At 48.9% G+C, this 27,078-nt stretch overlaps 1 protein-coding gene across 10 annotated transcripts in view; it reads right to left on the bottom strand.

Moving 5' to 3' along the window:
* ATXN7L1 (ataxin 7 like 1) overlaps positions 1-27,078 on the bottom strand; it is a 248,296-nt gene that overhangs the window by 29,720 nt on the left and 191,498 nt on the right. For 9 of the 10 annotated variants that reach the window (XM_045494478.1, XM_045494477.1, XM_045494479.1 and 6 more), the window contains 2 exons: positions 3,996-4,279; positions 766-848 (listed from right to left, as the gene is read on the bottom strand). In XM_045494478.1, coding sequence (XP_045350434.1) covers positions 766-848; positions 3,996-4,279 — 367 coding nt within the window. Of the gene's footprint in view, positions 1-765; positions 849-3,995; positions 4,280-12,322; positions 13,277-27,078 lie in introns of those variants that run through there. The other variant, XM_045494488.1, reaches the window with a different exon arrangement.

Raw genomic sequence — 27,078 nt, 5'->3', positions numbered from 1 at the left:
TGGAGGTGCTTGAAAAGTCAACTTCAAGGCAACGGCTCCTGTTCTGTGGCTGGGAAGAGGCAGACACCACACAAACGCAACCATGCCCTACACTCCTGGCGTTAAGAAGCCAAAGCTTCCTCCAGAAAATGGCTTAGGATGACCAGCTTCCGCGCAGAGCCCACGGAAACCTCTCTGGATGAAAGGCAACGGTGAGGGCGCGCTAGAGTTAATCCAGGTGCAGGTGGGAGGCTGGCTTTGGCCCGGACACACACGGCCGGCCACCGGGCAGAGGGGGCCACGGCCTCGAGCCCGGGGAGCACTAGCACTTCAGTGTGAAATACGGGGGCCGGGGGCTACCCGATGGCGGCCGCCTCGCGTCGGCTGCCCCCGTGGCCACCCGGCGTGGCCGGATCAGGGGCGCGGCCGCTCGTCCTCCCCTCCGGGGCTGCCTTTCAGGCGCTGCCGCCGTTGCCGCCGCTCCCGCATACATTAAAACGTAGCAGGGTTTAGAACCGCCTGTGAGTGCCTATAAATACAATTTACTGTCTGGCCTCACAAGTAACAGGGGAAGCCTATTTTTTTTTTTTTTTCCTTCTTAAAAAGCCAGCCAGCTTGAGGCAGGCACTCTGCTACCATGGAAGAGAAGAAAGCATTTCCCTTACAAAGAACAGCTGGGGGTCATGTCGAGGTTCCACACCCTGCCGTGTGCAGAGAGTGGCATGCAAACATTTCGACAAAGGCCCCAGCGAGAGCAGGAAGTATTTTTTATGGAAAGAGAAATACCTTGCAGGTGAGGGATCTTGTGCAAGGTTTCTTTGTCTCGGGATCCAATACTCCACAGTGTTTATTTGGGTCAAATTCTCTCTCTGGTTTAAGAAACAAACAAAAAATATAAGAAAAAAGGAGACTAAATAGGATTTGGCATTAAGACTACATTTAAAAAAAAATGCACATTTGCACCAACAAGTGAGACATTGTCAGGCAATCTGGGTTTTTTGTTTGTTTGTTTTGTTTTTCTTTTCCTTTCTTTCTTTTTCTTTTTCTTCCCCCCCCCCCCCCCCCCCCCCAACCGGCCGCTAAAATGCTTCAAGAACCGCTCAGGGGAAAATGGCGCTCCCCTTTGACCCCTGAGTTCCAGGTCCAGCTTCGGGAGGGATGTAAATGCAGCACAAGGCGCTGGGGGGGGGGGGGGGGAGGGGGGGGCAGGCACCGGAGGGCGAGGAGCCCTGACGCTGTCACACTTTATTCCCCAGGTACTTGGCACTTTGGGCATAGCTGGCTGCAGACCAGGAAGAGGGCCTGAGGCCCAAGGGCCACTGTGTCCTGGGCGGCTCCCCCCACCTTGCCTTCCTGCTGGTTTTTAGCCATTTAAGTGGGAGATTATTCCTTGACAGGTCAGTGTGACCTGCCTCTCTTGTGCTTTGCCACGTCTTCAGCACCAGGCTTTCCGTGCAGCCGCGCTGACCAGAAATGTCGTTTACCTGATTCGGGAATGTTCTGGCCGAGTTGTAGGCAGGGCAGGGGGAAAGTTCGGGTGTGTGCTCTATGTGTGTCTGCATAGTTGTAAGTTGCCTGGAGGGCAGGGCCTGCTAGTCTCCCAGCTTGCTTTGCACCCAGCACGGGCCCTGTTGCTCCAAATGGGGACGAGCCAGGGCTAGCCAGCCTGTTGGGGCTGAAGGGCGGCTGCAGAGAGGCTAGGCTTTCTCCAGTTCCCACCTTCTCCCTGGGCTGTGGATGGCTCATGGTGAGGTTACTTCTAAGGACGCTGAACTTTTTATGCCCACTTATGGATCCTTTGCTCCTTCTGGATTACAGCAATGCTCCCTCCCCCTGGAGAAGGAGGGGAAGTGAGGCAATCCCTTAAGGACCCTTTAGGCTTCAAAGGTCCACCTCTCAGATGGTCTGTGCTGTTTCTGGAAGGCACCCAGCAGACACCTGAGTCCTGAAGCACAGGGATGACACAGCTCTTCTGGGCATTCAGGGAGGCCGGCAGCCGTGTTGGTGGGTGGGTGTGCGGGCGGGGGTTGTATATAAATTTGGGAATGTCTCCTTAAGAGGTCTGAATAGCTGCAAACTAAAAGGAGGTTACTCGGAGCACAATAACTGAATGTGTTCTGTTTTTAAAAGAGGGTTTGGGGGTTGTGCTGGTGGCTGCATCGGTGGTGATGATGATGGTTCGATAAAAAACATTCTGACGTCCAAGACAGATTTCCTGGTTGGCTATCAAAATGCCTCCCACCTCTTTTTGTTTTTGTCATTGTCATCATCATCTTCTTCTCTTTCAAAGACTTGATTTTTAAGTAATCTCTACGCCCAATGTGGGGCTCAAACTCCCAACCTCGAGATCAAGAGTTGCATGTTCCACCGAATGAGCCAGCCAGGCACCATCCCCCCCCCCCCCCCCTGCCCCGCCTTTCTCTAGCTTCACTTTTAGGACTAGAAAACTGTGAGGCCTGGAGACGCCTGTTTCCTGTGTGCCCTCGCTGCCCACCAAGGAGGGCCTGGGCGCCGGGCCCCAGGCTGCCTGCCATGGAGTTCTTTCCCTCAGGCCTGTCAGAGTCAGACCGGGGCCCGGATCCACACCAGCTCTCACACTGGCCCGCAACTGAGCAGGTTGCTTGGCTGGGCAATAGGAGCTGGCCGCCAAATGTCAAAGCGAGATAGAAACAAGCGAGATAGAAACAAAAGACCCAATGAGACAAAACAACCAACAAAATGCAAAACCAACAGACAACAAGAACCCCCCCCCCCCCCACATAACTTCAGGTCAGGGTGCAGGCTGGCAGCCATGGTCACGCTTCTGCCTCTGGACACTGCCCAGCCGGGCCTACTGGTTTTTCCAGGGATGTTATCGCCCAGCTCTGCAGAGTGAAATTGAACTTTCCATTCAGGAAGAGAGCCAGGAGTAGGGGGCTCCTGTCTACACAGGGAGGCCCCGCAAGGCTCCAAGAGACTGCCAGGCCCTACCTTCCTTCCTTGATAGTGGGTGAATAGTACATAGAGACATTTTTAGGGTAAAAATTTTCTGAATGCTTTGGGGCCAAAGTACTTTTAAGAAATAATTTTTTTTTTTTTAAGTTACAGATGTAAGACAGGAAAACCAAAATACACATTAACACAAAGTACAAAATAAAAATGACCCACAATTCTTAGGTTGATTAAGAATTATGCTCCTACTAGAGGGCCCAGTTTCTCTCTCACAGGGTGGTTTTCGTTGTATTTTCTTTTTTCTAGTCAACATTTGATAAATGCCCATGGTGTGTGAAGACGTTATAAAGTTTATAGCTTTTCTTGGTCTTTTGGAGGAAGCAGAACTGCCAGATTTAGTTCTACAACAAATCCAAAGCCAATATCATCCCTATGGGGGCCTCCAAGGGCAGCCATTGCCTCAAAGACTGGCCAAGTGCACCTTTCCAGGCATCCTGAGTGTCTATGCAGACAACCAAGAAGTAGATCTGGGAGAAATCCCTCAACACCTCACCTGCTGTGCTAGTCCAAGCATTCCTGAATGGCAATTCCAACCTGATTATGTGAGAAAGGCAGTGGTAGCTCCAGACCACAGAATCAATATGGCAACCAACTAGACCAAAGGACAGAGTGGGGTAGATGGGACTGTCCCGAGCCCGCCCTGAGGTACTGTGGGGTATCATTATGGTTGTCCACCTTCCCTGCACTGAGGCTTCCACGGAAACCTGGGGAGCAGGCCAGCCTGTCAGCACACGGTAAGACCATCACAATGCACGGGCTGTTGTGGTTGGTGGAAAGCATCCTGCCTCCCGGGTCAAGAGGATCAACTCCCACTGAGTCGAGCGAGAGACCTCGTCCGACCCGGAAATAAGAGAACCATTTCTCCCTCGCATTTTTAGGCAGGGGTCCTGTTTGCACATAAATTCCGTGTCCCCCTTAAAAGGAAACAGACCTGCTTAATTGTAAGAACACACCGCTCCTTGGTTACGAATATGACCCAGAGGTGCTCTAATCATGAGCCCGACTCTAACGACACAGACACATACCTGAAAGTCTCCTGTAAGGCTTGTTGTTGTTTTTGGTGCCATTTTGGTGTTTCTTGTCTATTGTGGCGGGCAAAATTCCTTTGCCATTTAAGATCTTCTCTGGGGAGGGTGGCACTGACTTAGACATCAAGACTGGCTTAATTAAAGGTGGGGTGGAGACGGCAGAGGACGAGGTGGAGCAGGAGGTGACCGCAGTAGTGGTTGTTGAGTTCATTTTGACATTGGCACCATCTGCCTTCACTAGATTAGGGATTTTCTCTAAACTGACTACAGGAACCGGAACGCTGAAAAATAAATGAATAGACACACACAATTGCCTTCTTTGATACATCTGGTCCGCTGAGAAGCTATACCCGCTTACCCTCATCAGAACACTTCCTTATCACTTATTTATACTCCTCTTACAAGCAAGCAGCGCGATCCCTTGATGGGAGGGAGATTTGTGCCTTGGAAAGGGCCAACGGGGGGTTCGAGGCTGGCGCAGCGCCAGGGATGGCATCGGAGCTGACTGATTACCTCCTGTACCGGCTGTCCTCATAGACCCTGCAGCTCCCCCTTCTCAGCCCCGACATGTCGGCGGTCTCTGAGACAGCACCTTGGGCAGAACAAGGTGCCCGCTGTGAAGCTCAGAAGAGATGCTGTTTGTCCCCTGAAGAGGGTGTGCCACCGTGCCACTTGCTGACTCACATCCCCTCCCCCTGCTGCTCGCTGGTCTCCCACCTCGGCGATCAGGCCTGACATCTGCTTAGCTCGGGAGCGCTGACAGGCTCACGCCGCACGGAGGCATGGCTGCGGGCCAGCGAGCCATGCTACCTGCTGTTGGAGGACTTCTGGATCACTCCTGTCCTGGGGACGGGCTCAGACTGAGAGAGGCACCATGTAACATTATCTAATATGCCATTTTAGGCAGCTAGTTATGTAAATAGGCAATTCTCAAGGCTGGCAGGTAAGAGGATGAATTTTAAGAAGACAGAGCACAAAGGTGCATGTTTGCTCTTCAAAATCTGTCACCATAGCCCCACTTCCCTACGATTTCTCCGATAATGGATACGCGTTTGATTTCTGTGCATGTAATGCTGGGGGACCCTGTGTCTGGGGGGGCTGTGGAGGATTCTGTCTCAGGGTCTTGAAAGATGAGATGAGATGAATAAGCTTTTCTCTGGTTCCTGAACTGTTCTCTTTCCTCCTTGTAGGAGGGCAGAACGCTAACACTTCAGCTCCCCAATCATCTCTGAGCTGAGAGGAGCCGACTTAGCTATTTGAATGCCAAATGATCTAGAATATAGCTTATACATACGTGCAGACAATGTAGGGCATGAGAGAGAGGCTGATTCTGCAGGGGAGGAGTCTCATCTGTCCACATGGCTGGCTGGCTCCTCTCAGATTTAGTCACAGATCGTTTTTTGGACCAATTTGTTCATGAAATTATTTTAGCGACCCCTCAGCCCTTGCCTCTTTGCTGACTTTGAAACAGGATCACAGGTGTTATTTATAGGTCTTTGTCAGTGAGAAGGGCACTCAGTGGTTAAGCAGATTGTCGCTGGACTTCACCCACTTTACCCTCGGACCATGTGCTTTCTTGACCTGGGGAAGGATGGTGTGGGATTTCAAGTCCTGCGTGAAGGGAAAGTGGAACAGTGGGTTTCAGTAATACACTAAGTCCCTGATAATTTCGTCTTTGATCAGTGTCTCAATCACTGAGTTATGTCCCGACTGCTGCTACCTTCTATTTAACGGCAATTCGCAAAGCACTCACAAAGCACTGAAGCACAAGAAGCCCTTGAAAAGTCAGCATGGTAAGAAGCTGGAAAGAGGTTACCTGGTGAAATTAGTGCTGCATTCCTGATTTTTTTTTTTTTCCCTGAATGGTAAAAAAATGTAACACCATGGGACATGGGATTCTTCTAAGCTCCTTCCCTCACTCATTTTTAAAAGACACAAACAATACAAATTAGGGTCTTGAAGAGATAGGCGTGAACCCATGTTCACAGCAGCATAATTCACAACAACCAAAAGGTGAAAGCAACCCAAACGACAATTAACGGCTGGCTGGATACACAAACTGTGGTATATCCATTCAGTGGAATATTATTCAGCCTTAAAAAGGAAGGAAATTCTGACATATGGATGAACATTGAGAACATTATGCTAAGTGAAGCAAGCCAGTCAGAAAAAGATGAGTATCGGAAGATTCCACTTTTGTGAGGTACCTAGAGTGGTCATATTCATACGTACACAAAGGAGAAATATGGTTGCCAAGGGCTTGGGTTGGGGGAGAACAGGGAGCTATTATTTCATGGGTATAAAGTTGCCGTTTTGCAAGATGAAGAGTTCTGGAGATTGGTTGTACAACGTGAATGTACTTAACACTATACATTAAAAGTGGTTAGAATGGCACATTTTCTTATGTGTATTTTATCACAAGTAAAAATACAAACCACTCCCCCCCCCCAACAAATCACAAAATTCATGGAACTTAAATTACATGTCAATATCCTGGCTTTAAAAACACATATTCTAAAGGCCTGCTTAAAAAGTTCCTGTTGAGGGGCGCCTGGGTGACTCCGTCACTTAAGTGTCTGACTCTTGATTTTGGTTCAGGTCATGTTCTCACCGCTGTGAGATGGAGCCTGATGCCCTGGGCATGGAGCCTGCTTAGGATTCTCTATCTCTGCCCCTCCCCCACCCACGCGGGTGCTCCCTCTCCCCCTCTCGAAAAATGAAATGAAATGAAATAAAATAAAATAAAGCTCTTATTAATTTAGTCACCTTTGTCCTGATCTGTTGATTTCTGTTTTTTTTAGAATAAAAAGTTCAACTTTGGGTGGGAGGATTCTCTAGTGCCTGAGTGGCCTTCTCTGATATCCTTCTTTGTGAAGCCCAGTAAATTCAGGAAAGGAAATTAGGGCCCTGGGGTTTCAGGCTGTTGTTGCATGAGGTGGTATGAGTAAAGGGAAGGCCTCTAGTTTCTGTGGAAAATGGCCAGGGCACATGCTGAGTACCCATGAGTTCAGCCGACAAAGACATAATGTTGGGCTGGAATAATCTAGAGCAATCGTAAGAACTGAAATAAATGTAAACACCAAGCCAAATGGTCCTCAAATGCTCATGGTACAGTTTGTGTTTCTCCCCTAAAGTCAACGTCCAACTCCAACATGCTCCTTAATTCAGCCACGAGAGCACAGGTCCGCTCAGTCCAGCCATCTGGAACAGTGCCAGCTGACTCATCTCTTTGGTAACGCTTCTTTCCAACTGTGTGTTAGTGAGTGAGCTTGAGCCAGGTGAGCTAATATCTGTGACTGATCTCCCAACTTGGAATTTTCTCCACTATATAACAAGTGTGGTGCAGTCACACCCTCTACTGCCAATGCTTCCAGAACTCCAGACTTCAATCTCAACGCCCATAGGCAGGATGTGGAATTGGAGCCCATCAGAAATTAGAAGAGAAGGCTACTGTGAAGTTCCCTGGGATTGAGTTTTCTTGCATTGGAATGGGAGGCGTTAGGGAAAAAAGTCTGATCAAGAGTGTTTCCAAGGGTTCCAAAGACCAGATGAATTGTAAGGAGCTGAGCCCCTGAGTAAACGTCTCTGATGCCAAGTAATTGGGACCTATCTTGGCAGTGGGAGGGGATAGGAGACTCAGTTGTTTTAGGTTGGAATTCTAAGGGTGTCCAGTAACTAAATGGAGAAGGGCTGTAGATAGAGTGAAGGAGGAGAACCTGGGAACTGACCTGGTTACTTTTTTTTTTTTTAAGACTTTATATTAAGTAATCTCTACCCGAAATGTAGGGCTTAAACTCACAACCCCGGGATCAAGAATTGCATGCCATTCTGACTAAGCCAGCCAGGCACCCCTGACCCGGATACTTTTATCTTTGGTTGTCCCTCTGCCCCTAAGGATTTGGGCTTCCCCTCTAAGGTAACCTGCCTCTGGTCTGAGTTGAGAAGGTACTTCTGCTGGGAGTTAAAGCAGGGAAGCAGGCAGCTCAGTGGTGGTGGGCAGGGTCAAACACATCCTTAGAAGAAACGAGAATCAGAGAGAGAGAGAGAGGTGAAAAGCCTTCCTGTTTGCTCTTGCCAACCTGATTCCCCAAGATAAATGTCAGCCATCAGTCCACTGGAATATTTAGTCTCTTTTCTCCACTACTGTTGGCAACAGCTCTCAGATCATAAACTAACGAACAAAGGAGGAAATGATTCCAAGATGGTGCCACACAATTTGGAAAACCGATCCCAGACATTCCATCTCGTTTCAGCTGAGAGCCCTGGTCCCTGCTTCACTTACACACACATCCCGCGTGTGTCTACACTCCAGGGTATGAGGGTGCGGCTGTCTGGAAACCATCATCTCACGACTGCCTCCTGCTTTCTCCCATGGTGCCCTTTCTCACTGTCCCACTTCCCCTACCATCACCGCTGGCCAGTACAGTGTCCCAACCCTGGGCAGTGGACCCTGAATAACAGGTTTAATTTTTTCCATTGGAAAGAAGCCAAAAGATTCTGACCGCTGCTTTCTCTGTGTGGGTATCTCCCCCGCATGGAATCGCACTAACTCAAACATCTCCACATGGGGTCGGGGGGCTGGGAGGGGTGGGTAGTTGGAAACACCCAGATGACTAAGCAGTTTATCACTCTGTTTGCTCAGGTGATAAACAAGCCTGGCAGTTACCGCCTCCCTCTCCAGGAAAGCCCAAGCCCCTCAAGTTTCAAGTTCCCTTTCTGTCTTAAGGGATGCAACTCACACACTTCCTGAGTCCCACAATTAGTTGCATTTATCACCTCGCTATTGTCCTTTCTTGGAGGAGCAGAGTTTGAAAGGGAAAGGTGAGTCCGGCTCTGTCCCTGTTGCTTTCATAATGCCTGTTTTGTTGGCTGCGAGGGAGCCCAGGGCTGCAGCTTGTTCCCCTGCTGTGTCTAATATACTGGGAGTAGTTATCTCCTTGTTAGCCCTGTATCTCTGTCTCTGGTCCGGGGAAGGGATCCTGGGAAGTCCTCCCTCACCCTCCTGGCTATGTGGGGGAGACATCTACCTTGCTTCTTTTCTGCCGCTTTGGCTGCCATGTCTTCTTCCTGAGTGCCTGTCTGAATTTATCATTCAGGACCGAGGAGGCTGCTCTGGCTTTAAGAAAAATGGCTCTCCCGGCACCAAGTGGATTCCTGCCCGGGGTGATGTCTGCAAAAGAGCAGAGGTGGAAGAATCTCACGGTGCCGTTTCAAGGGCCACCCGTGTCTTTCGGGACCAGCTGCTTTCCTGCCAGCTACAAGGTCCTGTGGATCTGATTTATTCTTTCATCATCAACAGATAAGTCTTAAAAGAACGGTTCAGAAAATCTGGAGGCCTGCAGAAATCGTTGCCAGCTCTGCTCTACTTACCGGCGCAGGGTAAAGATGGATTTGACAGGCAAGAGCCCGAAGACATATGGTATTTGTGCTGTGGGTTATGTGTCTGATGAGAGTTCTCAGCTGTCTGATTTCTTCCCACCAATTCTTTCGACAAAGGCCCATGTGCCTGTGCTACTGGCCTGGCAGAATTTTGAGGATCTCTGAGTCACTGCCAGATCCTTGAACAGGCCACCTCACCCAGCCTCCTGCCTTCTAAGCAGTGACAGTATTTAAGTCATCCCAAATAAAAGGGGGGACTTACTCTATTTTAAAAGATCCTCAGAGAAGGAATTAAATTTGGCTCATTTGGATGCATTCTGGGAGCAGCTATCAGGACATTACTTACATCAAGTTTAAATTCTTCAAGTGGAAGAAATACCTGGGACATTCTTAAAGCCTGAGGGTCAGGCAATTGCTAAGAATCAGCCTCAGTAACAGAGCTACAAAGTCCTCAATGGATAGAGGAGGCACTATGTAAATCCCGATGAATGAATCAATTTTTTTTTTTTTTTAATCTGGAAAAACAGATTGGGAAAAACTTTTAGAAAGCCAATTTGTAAACACCTTAAGCAAACAGAAAACAGGGTAATCAACCACAGAGCACATAAATTTAAAAAAAAAAACCTGCCAGATTAATCTAATATTATTTTGTGGCTGAGGGTCAGGTCCGGTGGTCAGGGAGAAAGCACTGTGTTTACTCTCTCCTGGCCTTTGCACAGCTTTGGATTCGCTCCCATATAACCCACCCTCAATAAACTGGGAAAACGTGGTCAGACCACAGAGCTATTGGGGGTGAGAGGCCCTGGCAGCAGAGGCAAAAAAGATTGGGTAGCGGGGTCTCGTGCCAGCCCAGAGCGGTACCCAGCAGAGCTCACGGGGGCCTGTTGCCGGCCAGGAAGGTTAGAGCATCTCCATCAGTGACTTGGGTGATGGGCCAACATCTCCATCAACTCAGAGGAGAGGTGGCTAGCCACTGAGAAGATGTGGGACTTTCTCTTCAGCCCATTATGAATGGGGGAGAGATGAACCTGGGGACTTCGATGAATTGTAAAAGTGGCCAGGAGCAAGTGAAACAAGGAGGGTTGGATGTCATTGCTCTACGGGGCGTTGCAAGATAGTTTAGGGTAATCGTTAGGAATATAGGCTTCAAATCAGACAAACCTAGATGCGAATCCTGCCAGTTGCCTTATGGTAGAAAAGCCATCAGACTTCCCGAGTCCAGGGCCTTGGCAAGCCCGTAAGGACTTCTGTGAGAATTAGAAGAGGGTGGCTGACCTGGAAAGTGGAAATGTGCCGGTTTCAGTTCCTCCCTGCCTCCTCGGCGGGGACAGACTCGTATAGGCATATGGGGGCTGCCCTCCCTACCTTATTTCAGGAACTTACCACTCTGGGCCTCAGTTTCCCTATCAGTAAAATGAAGATCATGGTAGAGATTTGAGGTGATTACATGAGATCATACAAACGGAGTGCTTAGCAAAGTGCTGGGCACACAGTTGGCCTTCAACAACTTGGAGCTAAAATAAAAAGGGGAGAGAAGATTGTGCTGTCCCCTCTCCCTACTGACCCTGAGTCTTGTGGGGTATACCTCTGGGGTGCAACTCATCAGAAACTTGTGTCCTCTTTGCCTTCTGGTCCGACAATGGAGGGAGGGCCACACAAGGCGGGAGGAGGAAGGGGCTGGTGGCCTTCCATATTTGCCATATTCACCCAGGGGAGGATCACTTTTGGGGGGTGTAGTGAAGAGGAAAAACAGAACTAGGTAGGACATCTTCCCTTCCCCATTGCTTCTCAATCCCTGATCTTGTATGCACGGCCCAAGCCTGGACGAGAGGTTAGAGATCCCAGCTGGAGAACGCATTCTGGAGGAAAAGTGAGCAGGAGGTAACGGGGGTCCTTCTGGCTCTAAGACATCTTTTGTAAGACTGACTGCATGGGTTCTCAGCTGCTCCAGATTTCCTGGAGGCAGAAGGCCCCAGCACCAGCCTCTGTTAAGTCTCTCCAGCACTTTGGTTAATCAGGCTTTCGCAAGGCCCGGAGCTCAGAAGGTGGTCCCCAAACCCGCTGGGAGATCAACAGGCACTAAATGCCATTCCTGGTGAGTCGTAATGCCCTAAGACTGTGGGAAAAAATCAGCAAGCTAGAGGAGAGGAAGATGAAGAAGGGAAAACAGAGTCCTGGCACAGCAGGGTAAGTCGTGCAGGACAGGCTGTCTCTAGAGTGCACTTGGACCAGCTTGCCTGCTGTGCTGCTGCCTTGGGTGGCGCATCCAGGAGGAGTGTGAGACCAACCCTAGGCCAGACCAATTGCACCTGCTCTGACAACTAAAAGTGTCAGTTAAAACGAATACCGAGCGAAATTCACATCAAGGCATAAATGGTATCAGAGTCTCTGAGGGCAGGACTTGAGATGTCAGTGACCAGGAAGCAAGTGGATCCTGGAGGGAGCGCTGGTGCAGAGCAGAACAGAACCCCAACCCCGCCCCCCCCACCCCCCCCAGCCCAGGACAGGCTCAGGAGAAGCAAGCAGGAGCGCTCCCCTCTGTAGCCACCAGAGGTCATTGGCTCCCGCTACCAGAGCTGCAGGCGGCTCCCGTCTGCCCGGCCTGTTCCTCGCCTTCCAGACCCAGCACAGCCAAGACATTCACTGTGTCTCTCAGGCCCAGGAGCCAACACCGACTGGGGGGCGGTGGGGAGGGGAGAGGACTCCTCACAGAACATCCTCCCTCACCCCCTGCCAGGGGAGGCCCGGAGCCAAGCCCTGGGCTCAGGTCCTCAGCTTTTGCTTTCAGGAAGCTTGTTCTGAGCAGACTGGGGATGCACAAATGGCACGGTGTCCCTGGCTGCCTGTGGGTGCCCCAGCCTCTGCTCCCCACCGTCCTTCACACATGAAGAGCCCCAGGGAGCGTCTTCCCTCACAAGTGGCCTGGGAGCCAGGGTGTCACTTACTCTGCTTTTTCCTTCTCCACATGGAATCCTGGGCAGGCAGCCCTGCACCCCAAACACCTCCATCCAGAACACTGAGCACACTGTTTAAACCATCAAGAGCTGGAGACTTGACATGGACCTACAGCAGACTCAGGAAATTCTTTGTCCCAAACTAAATACTTTGTATTAAAACAAAAAACAAAAAACAAACTCTTCTGGTTCACAACATCACCATCCAGTCAGAGACCTTGGCTCTTTCCTGACATTCGGTCACTCACAGGTCTACCTGCTGGTCATCGTTGCTCGCCTGAACACTGATGAAAATCCCTACCACCAGTCTTTCCGTCCCAGCCTCTTCTCAGCCTCCACTCAGCTCCCGTGCAAATCTGACCCCGCCGTCCTGTTGTTCCAAAGGCTTGGCGGGCTCCCCGCTGTCCAGAGTCCAACCTCACAGCCCAGCCCCCCACGGCCTGCGCCCTGGGGAACCTTCCCCCACAGCCTGGTGGGGCTCTTACCGCTCCTTAAACACCCAGCTCTCAGCTTGGCTCCCGGCCTTTATGTGGGCTGGGCAGTTCCTTCTGTGGCGGTGCCCTCCTCCCTCCTCCGGGTGAATACTCCCCCATCTGCCCAGATCCAGATGAAATGTCCTCTTCTCTCTCAGGGCTGGCTGTTCCTTCCTAGGTGTTTGTGCCACATTTATCATGTCAAATGGCAAGGTCTCAGTTCTATGTTAATGTGGCCTTACCAGAAAATGGGCTACCTGAGGACAAGGACCTTGACCAAGTGTCCATGTTGCTCTGGAGTTACCTCAGTGACATATGCATTATTTGGCACCGAGGAAGGGCTCGGTGAATGGTCGATGAGTGAATTAATGTTCTCAGTGAAGGTTAAGTCACATAACATGATAAAACCAAACCAGTGCTCCGTCAGAACAAACGCTGGAGGTAAGTGGCAGCTTGCAGCTGTCTCCCTTCCTGGTGGAGGAGCCAGAGTGATTACAAAGGAGAGGGGGGGGCGGCTTGTTGATCCCCACCCCCCATCCACTACTCCTCTCATTGTCTCTTGACACTCATATACTGAGCACTTGCCACTGCTGGCCAGGAGGCTATGGAAGATCGTACCTAACCTTCACCCCCAGTTTATAGAGGAGGAACCTGGGGTTTAGAAAGGTTGCCTCAGGGCATTCAATCAGCAAAGTGAAGGGCAGCAGTGGGGCTTGACTTCAAGCAGCTCTCAGGACAGTGCACCTGATCTTAGCACTGGCAGTGAGAAGTCCTGGGGTAGAGTCCCAGCTCCACCATCGTCCAGCTGTAATCTTGGACCATTCTCTTCATCAGTGTGGGCTCCTTCCTCATCTTGTCACCGAGCAGACGTGAGGCTCTGGAGGCGTCTAATAAGTACCATGTGCAGTGCGAGCACAGAGGACGGTGACTACTAATCTTTGTGGCTCCTCCTCCCTTTCTCGGTCATGTCATTTGTTTCCTTCCCCAGCTGTCCTAGCCTGTATGTTCCTTCCCTAGACTCTAGTCCCTATTTCTGAGCACTTTTGGGACTTGACAGGGTCAGCTGAGTTTCTACACAAGGAGCTGTCCATTGTCCTTATCTTGATCATCTGGAAACCCAGTGAGCCTGCAGCACTCAAGTGTTTCAGTTCCTATGCCTCTGTGTCCTGGAAGGGACATGGTCCCCCCGGATGCTCTAACATTCTGGCCTGTTCCTCCCATCCTCTCATGACTGCCCTTTCCATTCCCTCCCTCTGGGGCTCATCACAGTAACCTCCATCTACTTCCCTTCCTCTACCTGCCTTTCCCCCCCTCACCCTCTGCCCCACTGCTCCCTTAACACCCAAACCTGCACCACTAGGGGTAACAACCGGCCCCAGAATGCCCCCCTCATGTCTTGTGTGAGGGGCTGCATTTGTAAGTGGGGTCTAGGGAGGAACTTCTGTGGGATGCTATACCGACTCCTTGGTTCCCTTCTTATTAGGGTTTTCCTCGCAGTCAAGTGCGTCCTGGGACATGGGTGCAAACGCAGGCAGAGGCCATGGTACAAGGATGCGCTGAACTCGCCTCTTCCTTAATTTAAGGGAAAATAGCTTCCCCTTCTTGCCAGAGCACAAAGGTTTTTCCTTTTTATCATCCAGGACCATGCTTCTCCCTTCCCAACTCTCATAATTGTGACAGGGACAACAGTCCCATGATGGGAGCCTGGCAGTCTGATTTCTCACCCAGAACTCAAAAGATAGCTATTTATACCTGTCGTTTCCTTTAGCATCAGAAAAATCACATGAGGAGGGGGAAAGGAGCAGTTCTATTTCACAGGCTTCTTCATTCATTCACTCATTATTCATTCACTTAGCAAATATTTGCTGGGATGCTGGATTCCATGCTACACCACAGGAGGCCAGGGAGCTAAAGGTCCAGATGGAGGCAGGGGAGGATAAAGATGCAAATGAGTATAATAGACAACGAAGGCTCTTACAGCAGTAGCTTGAGTGCTAGTGGGAGCTTAGAGGAAGAAGCATAAAAGTCTGGGAAGGGGCGCCTGGGTGGCTCAGTCGGTTAAGCATCTGACTTCGACTCAGGTCCTGATCTTGTGGTTCATGAGTTCGAGCCCCGTGTCGGGCTCTGTGCTGACAGCTCAGAGCCTGGAGCCTGTTTCGGATTCTGTGTCTCCCTCTCTCTCTCTGCCCCTCCCCCACCCACGCTCTGTCTCTGTCTCTCTCAAAAAGAAACAAACATTAAAAAAAAAAGTTGGGGCGCCTGGGTGGCAGTCGGTTGAGCGGCCGACTTCGGCTCAGGTCACGATCTCGCGGTCCGTGAGTTCGAGCCCCGCGTCGGGCTCTGTGCTGACAGCTCGGAGCCTGGAGCCTGTTTCGGATTCTGTGTCTCCCTCTCTCTGACCCTCCCCCGTTCATGCTCTGTCTCTCTCTGTCTCAAAAATAAATAAATGTTAAAAAAAAAAATTAAAAAAGAAAAGTTAAAAAAAGAAAAGTCTGGGGAGACTTCATGGAGGAAGTGACACACATGCAGAGAGGTTGCTTCTGGTAAGGGAAACAGCACTTGCCAGCACATGGAGGCACGTCTGAGGAGCTACAAATAGACTGGGATGCCTGGAATATGAAATGAAGGAGTTAAAGTGTTGGTGGCAGCAGCTGGACAAGTGGGAAATGCCAGATCATATGTCCACCTCCGAAGAGGTTAAGCCTCTGCTCTGTAGGCAAACAACTGAGAGACCCTGGAGAGTTGTGAGCAGGGCAGGGGCATGATGCACTCAGGTGGGGGGTGTGGACGGCAGACTGGGGAAGGGCACGGTGAGGGGTAGGGAGACCAGGCAGAGGCCGCCACAAGAATCCTAAGAATCTGGGTGATCAGAGGGTAAGTTGGGTCACCTGGAGGGTCTGCAGCACTTCGGATCTCTCAGATTTCCCCAAGCGGGAGCCCAGAGAAGACTCCCTACATCCTCTGGGAGCCATTAATACGGAGCCGTGGTCTTGCCCCCACTTCATGGCAACACCAGGCAAGAACCAATAAGCCAGCCTCGTTTCTCCCAAGGCACTCAGCCAGGGCCTCTCAGCTCTTCCCCCTCTGCAGAGAGTGCTGGGAAAGACTTCCACACCACTCCTACTCCCCAAACCTCCACTGCTCCAGGGGGACACAGCCCTTGTTCTAAGCATCCAGAGGAGCCCTGCCTGAGGAAGGAGAGGGACACCCTCCCCCACCTCACTGTCGGGCATACGCAGGAGGCCAGGGAGCCTGCTGATTTTTCTTTTGCTCTGGCTCATTTTCCTTCTGGAGCAGCGGGCTCATCTCCTGCATTTTTAATAGCTGAGCGTATTTAGCATTCAGCACACACGTGTGGGTTGATAAGGCCCAAAGAGAAGGCAACAAGCCATGCAGGGAGGAAAGCCTCCTCCCTGCTTCCGCCCACATCAACGGGTTTGCAGGTTTCAGTTCCCTATGGCTCTCTTCCTGGACTAGGATAGCCGAAGTGACAGCAGGTGGGAAAGTCAGACTGGCTGACTTAGTCCCTATGCGGGGCTAGTCCCCTGGCTGAGTAGGAAATCAGAGGTAAAGGCTGAAATGTTCATTTTAGCTCAAAAGGGCTGAATAGCCATAAATCCCTTTTGACTTCCACCTAGAGACAGAATCATCTTGTGCCCCTCCCTCCACCTTTATGGGCTCCATGGACACCTGGATGGCAAGACCACTGGCAGGGTATTCTCTGGCCTGACCCCCTGCAGGACCATGCACCAGTGGAGAGGGGCTATGACTGGGGGCTGGGGGTGGGGGGGGCGGCGCTGGGAGTGCTGCTGGGCAGACCCGCACGGGACAAATTTGGTAGCACAAGGATGCCCTCTCTGTTTCTCCCTTTCTTCTAACGCGGAATTATTTTTTAACCTCCCCATCCACAGAAGGGAGCAAATAACAAACCCACGGGCCATTTCACCTTGCGTGAGATGCCAAGAGGTCAACCTCAACTCAGGAGTGGCGTTGTTATTTCCGTACATGGGAGTTTGAGCTACTTGGAAAAGGGCGCCCCTAACCTGACGTTAAGTCTAATCTGAAGGCCACAGTCCACCACCTGCACCCAAGACTTATGCTTTTCTGACCTCTAGGGGCTGCTACAGAGCTCCTCTGGGGCAGGGGAGTCTCTGCGCGGCCCGACTGGGACCTCCAGGCCAGTTCCCACCTCACACCCAACAGCGGCAGGCTAATGTGGGAGAAGAGCAAACGTTCCTTCCACCCTAGAATCTATCAGTTCCTGCGGGGAGCATAACATCCCAGAGACACCAGGAGCCACATTCATACACCTGTGAATCAAAGAACCAGAGGGGCTTACCAAGGGTCACCTGGCCAAGGTGTCCAGGTTTGTGCGGTCCGACACAGCAGCCACTAGCCATTTGTGGCTATTGAGCATTTAAAAAAGTGGTTGAGGAACTGAATTTTGAATTTTATGTAATTTGAATAAGTTTGATTCAGTTATTAGAAAATGTTTAGGGGCGCCTGGGTGGTTAAGTGTCCGACCTCGGCTCAGGTCATGATCTTGTGGGCTTGAGACCTGTGTCGGACTCCACACTGTCAGCACAGAGCCCGCTTCAGATCCTCTGTCTCCCTCTCTCTCTCTGCCCCTTCCCCACTTGCATGCTGTCTCTCTCTCTAAGATAAATAAACATAAAAAAAAGAAAGAAAGAAAGAAAGAAAATGTTTAAGTGTGTCTGAACAACTTGGGTTTGCGAATTCATTTTATGATCTCTAGTTGTTTATGAAACCTAAAAATGGATAAAATATTTCTGATGAAAATTTGGTGTCCAAAGTGACGGGTGCTGTAGGTGTAAAACACACAGGATTTCGAAGACTTGGTAGAACAAAAAAACAAAAATTATCTCGCTGATTATACCTTGAAATTATAAGATGGTGGATATATTAGGAAAAAAGTAAAAATTATCTCACTGATTATATGTTGGAATTATAAGATAGTGGATATATTAGGGAAAAAACCAGAAAATTATCTCACTGATTTATGTTGAAATTATAAGATAGTGGGTATATTGGGTTAAATAAACTATATTATTAAAAATTGTTTCCTTTCCCTTTTTCCAACGTGGCTGCTAGAAAATTTACATTTCCACGCGTGTCACACATTACATTTCCATTGGATGGCACCAGCCCAAACACGTGTAGATAAAAGGTTAACTGTCCCAAGAATAGAAATCTTACAATCCTTTTCAACGGTCTGATCAATTTCACTCAATTCGACAAATATTTACTGACAAGGGGACCATGTTTGCGGAACGTGAGGCCCCACCATGCAGGAGATTCCGCAATTACTTCTGAGCAGAAGGAATGACACGAGGTCTCACCTGTGGCAGACCATGGACAGAGTCATGGGAAAGGTAAAAAATGAAGGGTCCTGGGAATTAAAAGGGAGATGCCAGCATACCAGTGGCCTGCAAGGAGGGAATGCATGAACGGCAGGTAGAGGAAGGTGGCCAGTGGGACAGGCAGTGAGGGCAGTGGGGGATTTGGACCAGCAAAGAGGGCCAGGATGCTGTGGGAAGAATCTCGACTTTGCAGTCCCTGCCTCCTCAGGGCCGTCTTCCCCGGGGCCCCCGACTCTCCTTGGCCCTGCCCTCGGCCCCTGCTTCTCTCAAGCCACGTACCTTCCCCAGAGGGTGCATCTGTACCTACGGTCTCAAGGCCTGTGTCTCCACTGATGACTGTCAAAGCTCCATTCCCAGCCCACACCTCTCTCCTGACCTCTGGGTCCAAACGTGGAATGCCACCAACCGAACATCTCTATGCGGACCTTCCTCGGATACAGGGATGCCTAGTTTTTTGTTTTTTTTTTTTAATTTTTTTTTTTCAACGTTTATTTATTTTTGGGACAGAGAGAGACAGAGCATGAACGGGGGAGGGGCAGAGAGAGAGGGAGACACAGAATCGGAAACAGGCTCCAGGCTCTGAGCCATCAGCCCAGAGCCCGACGCGGGGCTCGAACTCACGGACCGCGAGATCGTGACCTGGCTGAAGTCGGACGCTTAACCGACTGCGCCACCCAGGCGCCCCCAGGGATGCCTAGTTTTACTGCATTTCCCTTTGTTGAACTTTGCACAAACTGTGCTTTTTTTTTTTTTTTTTTTTTAACAAACAGGCTGTGTGGCAATGCTGCGGTGAACAAGGCCATTGGCACCGTTTTTCCAATGGCACGTGTTTACTTCATGCCTCTGGGTCACATTTTGGTAATTCTTGCAATATTTCAATCTTTTCATTATTATTATATTTGTTGTCAGCGATCTTTGATGTTACTATTGTAATAATTGTTTTGGGGTGCCACGAACCACCATACGAGATCGCAAACTAGGTGATAAACACGTGTATTGATTGGTCCACTGACCAGCTGTTCCCTGTCTCTCTCCCTCTCCTCGGGACTCCCTATTCCCTGAAACATGACAATTATTGAAATCAAGGGACACCTGGGGGGGCTAAGTCGTTTAGGCATCTGACTCTTTGTTTCAGCTCAGGTCATGATCTACGGTTTGTGAGATCGAGCCCCACATTGGGCTTTGTGCTGACAGTGCGGAGCCTGCTTGGGATTCTCTCTCTCTTTCTCTCCCTCTCTCTCTGCTCCTCCTGCATGCTCTCTCTTGCTCTCAAAAATAAATAAATAAACTTAAAAAAAAATATCGAAATCAGGCCAGTGAATAACCCTACAATAGCCTGTAAGTGTTCAAGGGAAAAAAAAGTCACACGTCTTTCACTTGAAACCAAAAGCTAGAAACGATTAAACTTAGTGAGGAAGGCCTGTGGAAAGCCAAGACAGGCCAAAAGCTAGGCCCCTCGCACCACACAGCCAAGTTGTGAACGCAAAGGAAAAGTTCTTGAAGGAAATTAAAAGTGCTACTCCAGTGAACACGTGAATGATGAGAAAGCAAAACAGCCTTATTGCTGCTAAGGAGAAAGTTTGAGTGGTCTTGGACAGAAGATCAAACCAGCCACGACATTCCTTTAAGCAAAGTCTAATCCAGAGCAAGGCCCAACTCTCTTCAATTCTATGTAGGCTGAGAGAGGCGAGGAAGTGACAGAAAAAAACATTTGAAGCTAGCAGAGGTTGGTTCATGAGGTTTAAGGAATCTCCATAACATAAAAGTGCAGGGTAAAGCAGAAGGTGCTGACGTAGAAGCTGGAGTAACTCTCCGGAAGATCTAGCTGAGATCATTAATGAAGGTGGCTACACTAAACAACAGATTTCCAGTGCAGGTGAAGCAGCCTTCTCCTGGAAGAAGATGCCATCTGGGACTTTCATAGCGAGAGGGAAGTCAATGCCCGGCTTTAAAGCTTTGAAGGACTGGCTGACTCTCCTGTTAAGGCAGCTGGTGACTTTAAGTTAAAGCTAATGCTCATTTATGATTCCGAAAATCCTAGTGTCCTTAAGAATCACACTAAATCTACTCTGCCTGTGCTCTCTAACCAATACAACAAAACCTGGACGACGGCACTCTGTTTACAACATAGTTTTCTGAGTATTTGAAGCCCACTGTTGAGACCTACTACTCAGAAAAGATGCCTTCCAAAATATGACTGCTTATTAAAAAAATTTTTTTTAATGTTTATTTATTTTTGAGAGAGAGAGAGAGAGAGAGAGAGACACAGTGGACAAGTGGGGGAGGGGCAGAAAGAGAGAGAGAGAGACAAACACAGAATCTGAAGCAGGTTCCAGGCTCCAAGCTGTCAGCACAGAGCCTGACGCGGGCTCAAACTCATGGACTGTGAGATCATGACCAGAGCTGAAGTCGGATGCTTAACCGACTGAGCGCCCCAGGTGCCCCAGAATAGGATTGCTTATTGACAATGAATCTGGTCACCCCAGAGCTCTGATGTAGGTACAATGAGGTTCATATTGTTCTTATGCCTGCTAACACAACATACATTCTGTAGCCTATGGATCAAGGAATCATTGTGTCTTTCAGGTCTTATTATTTAAGAAATAGACTTCATAAGGCTATAGCTGCCACAGATTGTAATTCCTTTGATGGATCTGGGCAAAGTTAACTGAAAACCATTTGGAAAGAATTCACTATTAAGTGAATTAAGAGGGGTTTGAGACGGTAGTGGAGGAAGTAACTGCAGACAGGTGGAAACAGCAGAACTAGGATGAGAAGATGGAATGAGATGAGAATGAGGAGCCTGAGGATGGGGCTGCATGGCCACGATCTCATGATGGAACTTTAATGGATGAGGAGTTGTTTCTGATGCATGAGCAGAGAAAGTGGTTTCCTGAGATGGAATCTACTCCTGGGGAAGATGCCCAGAAAATAGTTGAAATGACGACAGAGGATTTAGAATATTGTATAAACTGGGGCGGCTGGGTGGCTCAGTCGGTTTAGCATCCAACTTCAGCTCAGGTCATGATCTCACAGTTCATGAGTTCGAGCCACGCATTGGGCTTGCTGCTGTCAGCACAGCACCTGCTTCGGATCCTCTGTCCTCCCTCTCTCTGCCCCACCCCTGCTCATGCTGTCTCTCTCACACAAATAAATAAACGTTAAAAAAAAGAGAACATTACATAAAGTTAGTGGCAGGGTTTGAGAGGACTGATTCCAATTCTGAAGGGGGTAAAATGCTATCAAACAGCATGGGAAGCTGCAGAGAAATCGTTCTTGAAGAATCCACCAATGTGGTAAACTTTGTTTGTTGTTGTCTTACTTTAAAAATTGCCACATGGCACAAAAACAGACACTCAGATCAACGGAACAGAATAGAGAACCCAGAAATGGATGCACAAACATATGGCCAACTAATCTTTGACAAAGCAGGAAAGAATATCCAATGGAATAAAGACAGTCTCTTCAGCAAGTGGTGCTGGGAAAACTGGACAGCGACATGCAGAAGAATGAACCTGGACCACTTTCTTACACCAGACACAAAAATAAACTCAAAATGGATGGAAGGAAGCCATCAAATCCTAGAGGCAAAAACTCTTTGACCCCGACCATGGCAACTTCTTACTCAACACGTCTGCAGAAGCAAGGGAAGCAAAAGCAAAAATGAGCTATTGGGACCTCATCAAAATAAAAAGTTTCTGCACAGCAAAGGAAACAATCAGCAAAACTAAAAGGCAACTGACAGAATGGGAGAAGATATTTGCAAACAACATATCAGATAAAGGGCTAGTATCCAAAATCTATAAAGAACTTACCAAACTCAACACCCAAAAAACAAATAATCCAGTGAAGAAATGGGCCAAAGACATGAATAGACACTTTTCCAAAGGAGACATCCAGATGGCCAACTGACACATGAAAAAATGCTCCACATCACTCATCATCAGGGAAATACAAATCAAAACCATAATGAGATACCACCTCACACCTGTCAGAATGGCTAAAATTAACAACTCAGGCAACAACAGATGTTGGCGAGGATGCAGAGAAAGAGGATCTCTTTTGCATTGTTGGTGGGAATGCAAGCTGGTGCAGCCACTCTGGAAAACAGTGTGGAGGGTCCTCAAAAAATTAAAAATAGAACTATCCTACAACCCAGCAATTGCACTACTAGGTTATTTACCCAAGGGATACAGGTGTGCTGTTTCGAAGGGGCACATGCACCCCCATGTTTATAGTAGCACTACCAACAACAGCCAAAGTCTGGAAAGACCCCAAATGTCCACTGATGGATGAATGGATACAGAAGATGTGGTATATATATATATATATATATATATATATATATATATATATGTGTGTGTGTGTGTGTGTGTGTGGTATATATATATACACAATGGGGTATTACTCGGCAATCAAAAAGAATGCAATCTTGCCATTCGCAACTACGTGGATGGAACTGGAGGGTATTATGCTAAGCGAAATTAGTCAGAGAAAGACAAATATCATATGACTTCACTCATATGAGGACTTTAAGAGACAAAACAGATGAACATAGGGGAAAGGAAATAAAAATAATATAAAAACAGGGAGGGGGACAAAGCAGAAGAGACTCATAAATATGGAGAACTGAGGGTTACTGAAGGGGTTGTGGGAGGGGGGTGTGCTAAATGGGTAAGGGGCACTAAGGAATCTACTCCTGAAATCATTGTTGCATTATATGCTAATTTGGATGTAAATTTAAAAAATTAAATTAAATTAAAAAAAAATTGCCAGTCACCCAACCTTCAGTAACTATCAACTCGAGGCAAGACCCTCCACCAGCAGAAAGATTATGTCTCATTGAAAGCTCAGATTGAAAAAAAAAAAAAAAAAAAGAAAGCTCAGATGATGATTAGCACATTTTATAGCAATAAAGTATTTTTAAATTAAGGTGTATACATTGTTTTCTTTAAATTATTTTTTTTTTTAAACTTTTTCAACGTTTATTTATTTTTGGGACAGAGAGAGACAGAGCATGAATGGGGGAGGGGCAGAGAGAGAGGGAGACACAGAATCGGAAACAGGCTCCAGGCTCCGAGCCATCAGCCCAGAGCCCGACGCGGGGCTCGAACTCACGGACCGCGAGATCGTGACCTGAGCTGAAGTCGGACGCTTAACCGACTGCGCCACCCAGGCGCCCCTACATTGTTTTCTTTAGACACAATGCTATTACACACTTCACAGACTACAGTGTAGTGTGTACATAACTTTTATATGCATTGGGAAACCAAAAAATTCATGTGACTTGCTTTATCGTGATATTTGCTTCATTGTGGCAGGACCCAAACCTTCAATATGTTTGAGGTATGCCTGTACTTCATACTCCAATGACTTCCCAGTTTAATTCATCCTCTCCTCCCCACCCTAAACTCTGGCCCTTTCTATCCTCCTCTTGAGAAAGTGACAGGACCGGTCAACATCCAGTAGTCCAAGTCTGGACCAGTCTTCTCTTGCGTTGCAAGCTGTGTGTGCAATGAACACTAGAGTCCTGTGGCGTGTTTCTCCCTAGTATTTGTCCCGCTGGCTCCTTCTGCACATGCCCACGACTGCTGCCTGGGTATAGGATGTCACCACAGCTCACCTGAATTATGCAAAAACACCCTCACTGCTTCCTGAGTGGCCCCTCAAGCCATCCTTTACCCTGGGGGCAGCTCAAAGCTGCTCCTTTAACAGCCCCATGGGGCTTTCAGGATGGACTCCCAGTGTCTGCACTTAGCACACCCAGTGGAACTTTCTAATATGGCCCTGCCCGCCTCTCCCCGCATGCAAATACGATTGCACATTCTGGTCCCTTCGCCTGGGACCCTCTTCCCACACTCAAAATGTTAAAAACAATTGTGTTAAAATATATATAACATTTACCATTGTAATCCAGTTTTCTTTGTCTAGATTATTCCTACTTATCCCTCAAATTCAGCTCATGTGTGACCCCTTCTGAAAAACCTTTTCTGAGTTCTCAGGCTGAGGTAGGTGCCTGTCTTTTGTGCTACAAATATCTTGGCTCTTATCCCATTGCATTCTGTGTTAGCTTATGTCTCTTTTTACAGACTCCCTAAGAGAGTCTGTGTCTTATTTAATCTTGCATCCCCAAGGCTTCAGTGTACGGTTGTACAGGTTATGCACTGCACTGGGATGTCTGATTGAGGAAGTAGGTGACGGAGACCATTAGCCAATTGTGCACTCTAGGACGGGGCTGTATCCAGGCCTTTTTCTATCTTGCACAGGGATGCCATAGGAGACATCAGGGGGCCCTATGTATCCTCAGGCCTTGTTATCGAATTGGCACATAGTATTATAGTAGGTGCTAATTAAATGTTAAATTGAGTGCAGACAGGTGGATGGATGTTCTACGCAAAGGTACCAGAGGAGGACACGGTGGGTAAGCTGGGATAATGGGATGGTACTGGATGATTGGTTTAGGGGGTTTGGAGCCAGTTTGTAGAGGGTCTCTTATGTTGGGCTAGGGGCCTCTTAATCCAGTAGGCAATGAGGAACCTTTGAGAATTTTTGAGAGGACTGTGACTTAGAATCACAAAATACTCAGGCTTGAAAATGGGACTCAGAGAAGTGAAGTGACTTGTTCAGGTCACACAGAAAGTTTGTGGCCAAGCCCGGGCTTGAATTGGCTTTCTTTTTTTTTTTTGCCCCTGGCTCAGTGCTGGCTCTTCTATACTGCTCCCAGAGAAGTCTGCCTGAACGGAGGTGGAGCCCTCCCAGCCTCCAAGAAAAGTCTTCACAGCCTTCCTGAAACACACCCCTGGCGACAGAGGGCAGGGGGACGACGGCCCGGCTGGCTGGAGGGGAGAAAGGAGGACGAGGCTGCAGTGAGCCTCCTTCTGGCCCACCCCTTGTCCGCTTTCAGATCTGTCTGCTCGAAGGTGGGCACATCACCCATTAGCTTTCTGCTCTTCACACAAGGCAAGCGTTCTGGTTTTTTGAGCCCTTTTTGTTTTGTTTTCTCCGTAAGAAGGATTTCCCTCCTTGAGACACTTTTGGTTGTTCTTCTTCGGGCCCTGGCTAATTTTTTTCAGACTCTTTCAGAACCACCTTCTGCCCTATAGCAGGTCTTAATGAGCACGTGTGGAGTTGGCTTCCACCGAGTGTGGACACTGATCTAACCCGGGGTCTCCCCGAAGGCTGGCCTCCCGCGAGAATGCCTGGTGCCGTGTCTCACCCTGCCGGGACCACGTGTATCATCGGACATCTGTGGTGTTCATGCTAGGATCTTCTGTAACTTGTGATTCTCCTTCTGGCTTATTCCTCACGAGCCCCTTGTCCAGCTCTCCTCGCCGGGTTTCTCGGTACCTCCGTTCTGGACTCTGAAGCAGTGACTTTATCCTTGTCCCTTTTCAACTTCATTTCTCTAGTGTTTCAGAGAGATTGGACATCTTGGCCTTTATTGCCAGTTATAAGGGCTCCGTCCTTTGGCGCACACAACAATGACATGATCGTCACATATGTATCGAATGCGTGCTCTGCTCCAGACATTGTGCTTGCTGCTTTGTAGCACTCTTAACCCTCACACGATGCCACAGGGTGGAGCTATTATCAGCTCCGTTTTATAGATGTGGAAAATTGAGACACACCAGATCAAGCAACTTGCCCAGAGCCACCCAGCTGAGATCTGTAGGCAGGTGGGGATCCCACAGCTTGTGCGTCTGTTGAGACACCTGGTGCTGCCTCTGCAAACAAGCTTGGAGGCGCTCTGCGAGGTCACTGATAAAATAGAGACTCACACTCTGTGCGAGCAGGTCCAGGGGCCACCAACCGTCACTCTCCGGCTGGATCTTCCCTAACCTGCTCTGTCCCTAACAATTCGAGAGAACACAGCTTGCCCACAAGGCCCACCTGTTTGACAGGTAACTCCCCTCCTTGACACCTGTGTCTAAAGCTTTCTAGTGTATCGCAAGAGGCTCTTTTCATTGATCTGGCATAATGAGCTCTGTACAAAGTCATCATAATTTCCAGAGAGCAGTGACAAATTAAATTGATGGATGATGTCAGTCCACAGCTTTACTAGGGATGAACTTAAGTGTAATTAACGATCATTAATTAACAGAACACTTTTTCCCTTTAAATATATAAATTAGGCAGGCTCCACACTTATCCCCTGTCTGCCTTCACGACGCCCGACCGAGAAGGCTACAGGCTCTGTCATAAGCCCATCCTAGGTGTTCCAAGTAGAGGCTGTCAGCATTTGAAGACATTTGCCTTTTGCTTCCTGTCCTCCTTTCCAGTTTGGTCCCTGAACTGTCCAGCCCATGGGTAACCTTTTCTGACTCTTGGGTAAAGACTGAGATTAAAACAAAAAAAATGAACCAAAAGATTCTGATGCTTCACGGGCCCCCTGCAGCTAGCTCTCCCCCACCCCATCAAAGGGGTGCCATTCTCTTTGGATTTCCTCTTTTCCTCCAGTGGTCAGCTCCCAATGACCTCTGTGCCTCTGTGAGCAGCTATTCCCTGAGCCGAGGCCTGGCTGTTTGAGGCAGGGAGGCTCACCGGGGGGCCGCCTCCCAGGGCCGAGGGGCTGGCCCATGGCCTCACACGCCCTAGGCAAACTGTTTGAGCTTTTGATGATTTACCTCAATGCTTCTCTTCACTGGGGCAGAAAATTGAGAGATGACCGCATAACTGAGGAATATTTCCCTGTTACCCTTTCCTGAGACCCAACTTGGCTCAGCTCTCAGGGACAGCAAAGTGTCCCCTGTCAGGCATATGTAGTGCTTTCAGGTCCTGGGTTCCCTCTTGGAGTTTGGGTTTCTCACCCCATCATTCCACTTCTCTGTCCCATTCCCCCCTCATTCCCCAAATTCCCAGACTCGATGCCCAGGAACAAAGCCAGAGAGTAAAC

This window comes from Leopardus geoffroyi, chromosome A2 (assembly GCF_018350155.1).
Source record: "Leopardus geoffroyi isolate Oge1 chromosome A2, O.geoffroyi_Oge1_pat1.0, whole genome shotgun sequence".
Classification (NCBI taxonomy): domain Eukaryota; kingdom Metazoa; phylum Chordata; class Mammalia; order Carnivora; family Felidae; genus Leopardus; species Leopardus geoffroyi.
The sequence above is the reverse complement of the archived record's forward strand: the minus strand, read 5'-3'. Positions and strand labels throughout refer to the sequence as shown.